The sequence below is a fragment of the Lepeophtheirus salmonis genome, chromosome 9 (assembly GCF_016086655.4).
Source record: "Lepeophtheirus salmonis chromosome 9, UVic_Lsal_1.4, whole genome shotgun sequence".
Classification (NCBI taxonomy): domain Eukaryota; kingdom Metazoa; phylum Arthropoda; class Copepoda; order Siphonostomatoida; family Caligidae; genus Lepeophtheirus; species Lepeophtheirus salmonis.
Genome location: NC_052139.2, coordinates 4,772,087 through 4,783,446, shown reverse-complemented (window position 1 = coordinate 4,783,446; position 11,360 = coordinate 4,772,087). Strand labels below are relative to the sequence as shown.

The 11,360-nt window shown below is 32.8% G+C and overlaps 1 protein-coding gene and 1 long non-coding RNA gene across 2 annotated transcripts; one reads left to right on the top strand and one right to left on the bottom strand.

Moving 5' to 3' along the window:
- Nucleotides 1–3,683: 3,683 nt before the first annotated feature.
- On the top strand, nt 3,684–4,642 carry LOC121124295 (uncharacterized). The gene is made up of 2 exons (XR_005866272.2): nt 3,684–4,089; nt 4,181–4,642. It is a non-coding gene; the product is annotated as an uncharacterized lncRNA (long non-coding RNA).
- Nucleotides 4,643–8,391: 3,749 nt separating this feature from the next.
- On the bottom strand, nt 8,392–10,512 carry LOC121124146 (uncharacterized). The gene is made up of 3 exons (XM_040719270.2): nt 9,549–10,512; nt 9,292–9,483; nt 8,392–8,829 (listed from the first exon to the last, which is right to left on the bottom strand). Exons 1-3 carry the CDS (start codon nt 10,341–10,343, stop codon nt 8,533–8,535), a joined length of 1,284 nt encoding a protein of 427 aa, XP_040575204.1. The 5' UTR covers nt 10,344–10,512; the 3' UTR covers nt 8,392–8,532.
- Nucleotides 10,513–11,360: the final 848 nt, after the last annotated feature.

The following is an 11,360-nucleotide window of genomic DNA, read 5'->3' as shown; positions in this document are numbered from 1 at the left end:
ATAAAAAGGGATTATTAGGTGTATTAAAAAGTTACGAGAGTCGTGACTCTTCATACGAATGGGACAATCATATTCAAAAGAATCTTTGCTCCCTAAAAAATGTATATAATGTATTCTGGAAAGCTTGTAAAATTTCCAACCTAATCAGCTCTATAAGTAAGGGTTATAACTTATATTTGGCAGGCTTATATTTCATAAAAGACTGAATCACTTAGGTTGATGGCAAATATTATAATTTTTTGAATTTTATTTTGAGGAAAAATATTTTATCTTGCTATTGCTCAGTTTCGTCCCTCTAGGTATTTTCTCACTATGGAGTCAACTTATGAAAATCAATTAAAACAGCTGACAGGAAAACCTACAACATTTTGTTTTTTTAAAGAACTGATCCATACTCACGTCGTTATCTTTATGGCATCACGTAACCTTTCATCCAAAAACAAAAAGAATCAGGGCCCAAAATCCTCTGGTGTTTAGCCAAATAATCAGTCGTACCAATCGGTATTTATATTTTATATACTCCCAGATTATTACTATCATATTATTTCTTCGCCATTTTTGAAATAAATAACATATTATTAAAATCTACATAGTATTTTATTCGATACTGTATTGTAATATTACTTAGTAATATTTGATAAAGGAGTAGTTATGATTAGTTATAATATTATTTTTATGAAGAAATAGCTTAAAAAAATTCATAGAAATAATAAAATGGCCAATATTATATAAACGACGAGGGATCAACAAGAAATTGTATTCCTGTCCTTTTGGAAACGGAGTATAACTATAGAATAATTTATTACTTTGTGTTATCAAAAAGAATACATTATGAAATAGCTATGATGACGTATCAAGGAATCGACAGCTGACAACAAAATACATGGGGTATTCTTGTGTGAGCGAGAGAACGCCGTGTCAAGCAATATCCCTAACTTTCACTCCTTTTTTTGAATGATATAAATAATGTATCGTTGTAATAATAATATTCATTTCCATATGAATCAGATGGTTTTAGAAAAATAGCAACAAATATATTTGTAGAATGTATGTAAATAAAACACACAAATAAAAGTAAATTAAATTCTTCTAACAACCCCTTCACACGCTTTTCAACAAATATATACTTCAGTAATAGCATGTTTACTTCTATTTGAGTAGAAAATGGCTTTTTTTTGTTAATATTTGTATTATCAGCCAAAAGTATACATACACTGGTTCTAAATAATAACCTTGGTCATCGGATCTTTTTTTCGAACTTGTCTTTTTTATACACCCTGTTTATAAATTCATTAAATATCAGAATTGTATTAGTGTTATCCAAAGCTATAGTCCATGTGTCTACACAAAGACCACGTGATCAATATTTGAATTCGTAGTGATACTTTTTTTTGTCCACTAGGAGTTTTGAATATCACTCCATAACTAACCACGTGTCCTCCATGAATTCACCTAATGAACTAAATTAACCATTTTGTAAAAAGAAGAAACATTTGTATATGGCATAAGGGGAAATGATAAAGTGACGTCATCTTTGGTATCATAAAAAGCGACAGCTTACATAGTGACAAAGATTAGATACCCCTAGGGCCATGTGACTCATCAATCAAAGAGGCACATTTCTAAAAAAAGTGGTGTGAAGACAAAATGGCGAATTTGTGCCCCTTTATCTATGTGGCCTCCTTCATCCCCAAACTGCAATCATCTGGACTATGGGATCTGGGGTGCATAAAGAGGAAAGCCTGTGGCACCTCCAATATGAATGTGGGGCCTTGAAGGCTGCTGTGGAGAAGGAGTGACCTCACATCTAGGAGGAATACGCGAAGAAGACATTCAAGGCCTAAGATCAAGGCCACACTGAACACTTAAAAGATTTAATTGTTTAATAAAGTATCTTTGTCTTAATAATTCTACTTTTTGAAAATCTCCATAAAGTTGAGCTTGGGAAAAATCTTTTACGATTTATGAGGACACACTGTAGATCCAAAATATTTTATCTTTGTAAAAAAAGGAATCTACCCTTTATGAAGTTTTGACTCACAACATTTAATTTTTGTAAGAGAGGTAATCTTTTTTTTTAAACATAATATATATAAAAGGTTTTTAATCAGTAAATATAATGTCCGACTTCAATTCCAATATTTTGAATGTTGTATATGTCTTGGTCTTGATTTTCGTCTCGAACTTTATAACCTCAGTCTTGACTTGGTCTCAATCCTCACATATGTGGTGGGAACTGATTTTGGCCGGTATTTATAAATAGGAATTTTTTACCCTGCAATTACTAAAGAGAGGGGGAAGGGCTTATGGAAATAGATTAACTTAAAATTACCATTTATAGAAGAACTATTTCTAAGTAGGGTTCACAGTCTTGTGCTTCCCAGTAGTACCAGCTGTCATCGTTTGTTCTCCAAGGCTAAACAAAGGCTGAGAGATGACAAAATGATTTATGTAAATATTTTATTATTTGCCGGCAGACTATATTTTAGTTTTTTTTAAATATAGTAAAACATTGTAAAAAAATACATTTGAAAAGGTGTATAAATCGTTTCTTTAAGTTGAAAAGGTAAATTTATATATATATATATTTGTGGAAATATAAAGGCTTAGTTATATGTTTAAATAAATTATATATGACCGTAATTAAATTGATCGGTTGGCTGATAGCAAAGGACCCTGATATTGAGTCAATTTCTGATCGCAATTTTTTTCCTGATCGCTCACAAGCCTGCATTTTTGTAGTCGGAGTCTAAGTTGGTGCAAATTTTCCGACTCCATCAAAAATGGCATCTACTTTGACTCTGCAGCTCTGGTATTTGGTTTTTTAAATTTGTGAATTTGTTTACATTTAGCTTCATAAATACTATTCATATATATTCTATTAGAGAGTGTATTACAAATCCAGGAAGTCCTCCAATTGATATGTTGATATCAATTTACAATCACTGGTCAATAATGGATTACGTTCATTGATTTTCAAAAAAAATAAATATATATATCATTTGCACTCCTCTAAAATCTACAATAATCGGACAAAGTGTTCTCTTTTTGGCTATCAAATAACTAGGGCCTAGTATAATAACAAAAAAAAATGTGTTTATTTTCTAACAAAATATGTGACCCGTCAAAATAAAACACGATGAAAGAATGATTTTTCTCAAAATTGAGTGCAAATGACATTTGTATTCTTTGCGAATAATTATTGTCCATTTCTATAAACAAATTATTATTATTAAGCCTTTGGGTAGGCTGCAAATTGCACTAATTACCATAGGCAAATTTGATCCTTAAAGTAAAATAATGAGAAATTGACTTATTTTATTTAAAAGAGCCGTATTGGGAACCGTAAAAGTTTCTTATATAAAATAAAAGTTTTAAATTAGAGTTAAATTTTTTTGGCATATTAACTCATCCTACAAATTTGAATAAAAAGCCTATACTTTACTCAAATATGTCTATGAAATATTGGGCTGTATGTGTAATCGTACATGAAGTAAAAAAAATGGGATTTTCTTCGATTCTTGATTTTAGTTCAAGCTTGTTTCTATGTATACGTATCACATATTTAGTTTAATAGTATAATTAGTCAGTTATGCGTGTGGGAGAACGCTCACATTTCTGGACTTTCTTTGACCTTCTTTCTCTCTCTCTCTTTGTTCTATATACATGCGACAAGATGAAAATCAAAATCAGTGCATTTTTCCTCTCCAGGTAAACTGTACCATAGTCATTCATACTCACAATAATACAAAAACCTATGACATCCATATGTAGGCCCTATTGGTGAGACTCGGTCCAAGACCGATTTTTTTTTGTTTAGATTCGGTCCTATGTAAGCTTTTCTAGAGCAATCCTTTGGCCCAGACTATGATCTCTGACTGTAGAGCGAAACTTAATCGTTTTCAAAACGTGGAGATCTTTTTTTCGCTCTCAATCTATGGACCGATTTTCTCCCCAATCTGATATTTGAGTTTTTTAAATAATATTTAAGGAACATATCCAACTTCATATGACGTTACAGTAGATCGATGTTCACAATTTTGAAACACGGCCGACGTTCATAAATTCATTTATAGAATCAATCTACAGGTGGGACCTCCAAACGTACAGTATCATTTAATTAAGATTTTATGCCGTTATTTTTTATTACAAAACTGAACAACATCTGTTGCAAAAATAGACAAGTTTTTCTTTTATCACCATGTCTCTAAGTGCAAAAAGGTCGGATCACCAACAAAAAAGACATGTGTGCGATCTCCTCCGCGCTTGTGCTAGTGCTCAGACCTCAAGCATCTCCATTCGGACTTCCTAAAATCTCAAGAAGTCCATTACAGCTCCATACATCCTAGAAAACCCCAAACTTCGGCAGCAACAATAATGCTGACTCCTGGACCCCCTCTACGGGGCCCTCCTCCAGCTCTTCATCCTGAACTTTGTAGTTTTGGGTATCGTGGAGAAGAATGTCTGCTGCACCTCTTATCTGAACTGTGATTCGCTCCGAGATGCCATCATGACAGTATGGTACGCCATAGACGCAGCCTTGAGCGTCAAGGACTGCCAATCTGTTCCCCGGCATGTTGAGGAGGTTATTAGTTGAGAAGGAAAACATATAAAATAAAATTTTATTTAAATTTACCCCAAATTGGTTTTGACTTTTATTTTCTTGATTCAATAAAAATCACATTTTTCGTTATTTAGTAATGTTACTGCTTACTTTGTGTCCACTTTGTAGACCTGAAATTTAAGTGAGACTGATCCAGAACGATATTTTCCTTGAGCCTGAATTCTCTTTAAATGACTAAATTAGTTATGTCCACTAAAAATCGTAAGGGTGTCAGACCAGTCTAGGATTTTCAAACCAAACCCACACACTTGTAGATACCTATTTCAAACTCTCAATCGGTTAGAATTAAATTACAAATTATTTTTGTGTACAATCTACAAATATTTTGCCATTAAAAAAAGTTACTCAGAATAACGGTAAAATGAGAAATTCTATCACAATACATATACAATGTATGCATTCTATTGTTAAAAGTCCAGTGGAACAGAAATACATCCCTTAAAGACAAAATAAAGAAAAACGTTCCAGTCGTAAAAAACCACAACATTATTTAACTTTATTCCTTCTTCAAAAATCCTTTGAGTTGCAATTTGTATAGTTTTTTTTTATATCAGGGAACACAAACAGGTATGACGTCAAACTTTTTATCTCATTTATTTGCATTGAGGATATATACCAATATGCATAAATTAATAGTGAGATGCATGATTTTTTTTCTCTTGACATCATATCTTACATAACTACGAAGCTAATTTTATTCTATCAAGGTCGAATTTACGCCTACAAACCCTTTTTTTTAACCCCCTTTTTATTTAAGACCGACCCATTAGAAATCTTGAACCAAAATATTGATTCTTCATCCCACAAAATTAAATAAATAACTCTTAATTCTTCTTTAGACTTTCACTTACACAATAGTATTAATATGTTCCTGTCGAGTGCTCATCAATAAAAAAAATATCATAATCTAATCAAATGGGTGTGACACTCCTTTTGAAAACTACACGGCATGTACGCTTGAATACATTATCTGCAGAGATGGGATTTGCGTAAGAGCGCTTGGAGAAGGCGAGAGAGATACATTACTTAATAAAGATCATTCTTAATATCAGTTGCCTCTTATATGATTTCAGGGAGAGAAAATGAATTACTTCTATAAATAGGAGACTCTTCTATGTTTAAAATAGTATTAGTGTACGGAAGTTATTTCAATTGATTGTATCTCTCAACCTTGCATATAAAAAGAGAGACAAAAAAAAACCCCAAGTTATAGTTACCCAACTATTCTTAACTATGTAGTTATTATTCCACTTCATGAGAAATGATTCACAGCTTAACAAGAGCTAATTTGAATTTAACCAATCAACCTTCACGGGACACATAATAGTATAAGAAACAGAAAGTTCGATGGCGGACCAAAAAATATTGACTAAATTTATTTGGTTAATGAGGGAAGGCTGTTCTTTGTCATCTGTTCAACTATTTCAGTGTGTTTGTATTTCATACAAGCAGAAGGTACCTGTGTTGCAGGTCTGAATAGTTGGGAATGGAAACAAAGAATGAAGGTAGAAGAAAAGAGACATGGAGAGGACGGGATGTAGAAAGAAGGAATAGAGGAGAGGGAAGAGATAGAGAGAAGGAGATGGATATAGAAAGAGAGAAATGAAATGGGGTTTTATTTCGGTTCAAAACAGCTTCTTAATAAACTCAAAGTCCCAAAAAAAAAATATCATAGCATCATGTTTTGTCATTTTATACGTCTACTCCCTAAATTTCAGACAGATCTGTTCGACCATTTTGAATTCCATGGGTGATAACACCAAAAGGAGGCTTATAGAAAGATTTATGATATTCACAACATAATAATATTTAACTGAGATCATTGATTGGAACACTTAAAAGAACCAATGGTAAAGTAACTCACAGCTGGCAAAAATAACAATACATTCATGTAGGAGTTGTTGATGTGACGGGAATACCCTTGTGACCTCGTTAATGCATCTATGTATATCGTTATGCATAACTTTCAAGTCATATATCGATCGCATCATAAATGCTTAAAAGTATCATTGCAAGAAGAAAAAAAATCTTAATGTTAAAGTTTTAATAATATGTCAAGGACTTATTAAAAAAGCTTACAAGTATTCTTATTATATGCTTCAGGTATTAGAAAAAAAACCCATCATATACTTAAATGACTAATTTATATATATTACAAAAGGTTTTTTCAAAACCTTTAATTAAGAAACACTCATTACAAAGTGAAAATCATTGAGGCATGAGTGTTGATTACTTATTAGTAATTTCTTTACTTACTTGATGCTAGTGGCATTTTCTTTCTTTCTATATCTCTGGTATTTGGCAGATATTAATGAACATTTAGAGGTGTATAAAACATGCTCTAAAAAGCGGGAGCAGTTTTTTCTAGTTGACAATCTAAATAAGTTTTTATATTTTCCTCAGCTGTTATCATTATTATTTATTTCTTGATGACTGAACATCTAAGTATAAAGTAATAACTAGTGTGCCCATGAAAAATGGAGAATATCCTTTAGATTTACTTGGAAGTTATAATTGTAAACCTTCTTGGGCTTTAAGTATACTTGAGGATCGAAATAGGAGAAATTCAAGCCAAGGTTCATTGTTTTTTTTCTTCAATTTCCTTCCTCCTCACAGCTGATCTAAGTAAACGTATTGACAGCAAAGCTGCTCTCCTCCAAAACACTGTTAAAATTGTCAGGGGTATCATAGTGATTTTCGGTCTCTTATTTCTTTAACATGTATAATTTAGACAGGATTTTCATCACTAGACATGAGGTTACAATAACCAAAGATGATCACGAAGCATTTTCTACGAGTTCACCAACTACAGTTTTTTTGAAGTTGGTGTTTAATGAGACTTAAATGTGACTCGAACACAAGTCCCCAATTCTTCTGATTCAGTCAAGAAAAATATTAAAATTTTATAATATACTCTAAAAGATAACTTCCTCAAATAATTACTTTGAATGAATGGATAATATTTGAGTTTTAGCAACAAGCCTTGAGTCTTACTGAAGCTTTTAACTTTGAGTCGCGAGTCTTAAGTGGGAGTACGAATCCCCAGTTTTGTAGGAAAACATCAAACTTTTAAACTAAAGATAAGATTAGAGAAAACAGAGTGAATTGTACTTTTTAAGCCCCTAATTATCTATTATTGAAATGATTGTTTATGTAAAACCTTCATTTTTTATAAAAAATAATAATATTTTATTTTATTTATTCCTTAAGTAGAGAGATTACTTCTTTGTTTATCAAAGGTAAATTTAAATAAGGAGACCCCAAGAATTTTGAGTGATCCTTTACCTTTTAACCAGGTAATGAGATATTTTACTTATTAATAGAAATTATATCACAGATGTAGTATATATAGTCTCTAGACACCCTCCGTATAGCTTAACTTTCTTTTATAACATTCACTCCTTTGTTAAATAAATATATATGTGTACGTATAATATATGTATGAGAAGTAAGTTTCTTAACACATGAAATGCATGAATTTTTTCAAGGACTTCTTAGGAAAACTTACATACATAGTGACCTAACTTGGCAGATGTGTGTACGGTATAATAAGAAATCGTTCATTAAATTGAAGAATGAGGGATGTCAGGATTGTCTGCAGGAATAACTATATATGTATATATAATTTTTTTTTTAGCTGGTTTTTGGAAAAAAAATTAAAATCCAAAAACTAAATTTCTTGGAAATTTGTATTTTGAGGGGACTCCCCGCCCCTGTGGACGTCCCTGGATATGAAATCTTCGCATTATTTCAATGAATATGGTCTATTTTACTGGAGTATTTATTTATCATGAGGTCTTTAATAAAGACACAAAAAAATTGGTCTTACTTAAATATTAAGGAATGTTGTTGATAACATAGACACTTTTAATTAATGGGATATATTAAATAATAATTCGTGAACAAATTTAATAAATATAGGGAATCATTTTGTATGGCACAGCAGCCTTATATCTCCTCCATCCCTCACCGTACTTCTTCTCACATTTTTCGTCATCCCGGATGGTTCGATGTACCAAGAGAATGACCAAAAAGAAGAAGTAAGCAAAGGGTAAGATGAAACTTCCTCTATAGGCAGGTATGGACCAAATTAAGGCGGTTAAGAGTTCAAATACGTAGTTGAGATGGCGAACAATCCCCCAGTATCCACTCGTGAGTAAAGTATTTCGTCGTTTCAGTCCGTTGTGATCAATATATTCCACATCCTTGAAGAGAAGGAGAAAAAAAAAGTGCAATATGTATTTATGTAAACTTGGAATCAATTTAAATAATGACTCTGATTTACAATCAGTGGAGAAGTAATTACAATAAATCATTGTTTTAAAAAATAGAAATCTGAATATAATTCGATTGTACTTATATGTATAATGTACCTTCATAGGTATTGTGACACATCAGCTACACTAGAAAGGAGGAAGATCTATCCAACTGATAGCATAATATATATTATTAATTTAACCTTTTATTTATATAAACAGTTAAATACTACATAGCCACGTTTCAATATTGTAAAAGCTATCTCAAGCTCTTGAATTTACATACTTAAATTCAAGAGCTGATTGGATCATTCCTCTCACGTTATATTTTGAAATTCACTCATGCATAGCATTAAAGTTCTACTTGATATGCAGAAATCTTGTGCATAGACTCCATAGTCAAATACTTACAATCTTTTTGGCAGGTCGATTCCAAATGAAACATTTTCCTTTAGATTGACGGAATTTTTCCTTTTGTCTGTCGGTGATGTAGTTGAAAAGTATTGATAGTGTTCCAAAGAAAAGTACTGGAAAGGCTTCATACCAGTTATCCCTCTTATCCGGCCGACTCACCATATAATATGCTGTAAACGTATAGAAACACTAGAAAAATACAAGGGAAAAAATCATTTAGAAAAAGGAGGAAGGAAAATCAAAGCCTTTATTACTTGAACCCAAACAAGACATCCCCAGCACAAGTAGTACCCAGCACGGTCCAAGGTTATGTCAAGTGTATTAAAATATCCAGTTTCCCAGTAAAAGAATTTAAAGAGATAAATTGAGATCAAAATGGCATGAGCCAAAGGACCTGGCTGCAATCCATTCAATTGAATGTTTGCAACTGTAAATGCAATAACAAGAAGAGCCCATCCCATCATTCCAATACGACAATTTGTCAATTGTTTGACATCTACTCCATAGATTCGTGGATGAAGCTCGATACCTCTATAGTACAGATATTGAAGACTGTAGCCCTCTAAATTATCTTGTTCAGGATCCCCTTTCGCTTCTGGGTTTGAAATCCCCTTTTGCATAAGCCATCCAACAAAGACGAGGGCTGTAATGTTGAGAACAGCAACGATAGAGCCGAAATCTTGATATATATTGAGACATAGATTTGGATCAATAAAGTAAGCAAATGCTCCAAAAGAGATCAAACTGATTATGTAGTAAAGAGTTCCATTGGCAGCGTATTTTGGAACATACCCATTGGATACAATGGGTGGTCCTGCATAAGGTTTACCGTTGTAGAGGAAAATGGAGAGATAGGCCCAGATGAAGAAGAATATCACAATTTTCCATGCAAAAAAAGAGCCCAAACTAAATATTATCCATGGGAGATCACTGAAGAAACCAAGTTCGCTGTTTCCAAGTACGACCAGAATGTAGGACAAAGGAGTAAAAAAGGCAATAAATCCGATGGGGATCACATTGTGCTGAAAATGATCATCCGTTGCGGCCATAATGGGGCTGCTGGTGTGATATCTTCCATACAGTTATTAGAGCCAGAAAGAGGTAGAGAAAACGACTCAAGCGCTGTAAGGAGTGATTGAAGCAAGTGTTCTCGTACGATTAATCTTTGTAGATGTGGAACACATCATGTTGGATGCCGCTAAAGAGATATGTATGCGTATATGTTATGTATGTGCGTAAACCCTTTCGTCTTTGCCTTAAGCTCTACACACGCTCTCATTACTCTTAATACAGTGCGCTTAGAATAAAGTAATTATTATAGAAAAATTTACATGTCGATATTAAGGTCATGAATCTCTCTCCATGTTTGAAATCAAAATGAAGGAGACTACGTACTTCCTCCCTCGAAGTTCCTTTCTTTCATCCTTCGCGTCACCTTCTAAAGCTCTACCTACCTTCTCTCACATTCATTTTCTTGATTCCCAATAATCAATAAGATTGTCTCTCTGAATTAATATTATGATATATGTACATAGGTATTAAATTATGCACTTCTTATTAGAATAAACAGAAGAAATGAAAAAGTAGAAAATAAATAACATGGTGTCATCATTCTTGAACCAAGCCAACTATATCACGCTCATAACAATGGTAATGAGAAAGGAAGCAGAAACATCGACAACTAACAATCTAAACTTTTGTGTTAACTAGGTAACGCTGTGATATATAATCAGAATAAAACGTCTTGGGATTTATTAAGAGTACGACAGGCACGAGACATATAGTTTAACTGAACTAAAACCATTTTTAATAGGAGCTGCCTGTTATATATAACTATATATGTTTTTTTACTGTCCATTGCTAAGAAAAACATTGTCCTAGTCACCACCATGAGTACACAGTACAAAAAGAGGATTGAGATTGTAGTGCTCCTCCGCGCGGGATTGTCCCAGAAAGGCCATTGGGAAGAAGACTTGGACCTCAAAGAAGATGATTTACAATGTCCCTCAGGCATGTTTTTCATAGCAATCGACAGTCAATTATGTGTTCTACGATATTGCTCATAG

Bases quoted from the DNA above. Each gene is read 5' to 3' on its own strand.
- LOC121124146 (XM_040719270.2), bottom strand. From the start codon at position 10,343: ATGGCCGCAACGGATGATCATTTTCAGCACAATGTGATCCCCATCGGA. The intron at 9,484-9,548 runs GTAATAAAGGCT...GTATTTTTCTAG, and splicing joins GATGTCTTGTTTGGGTTCAA to TGTTTCTATACGTTTACAGC. The intron at 8,830-9,291 runs GTAAGTATTTGA...CTTCTCTTCAAG, and splicing joins ATCGACCTGCCAAAAAGATT to GATGTGGAATATATTGATCA.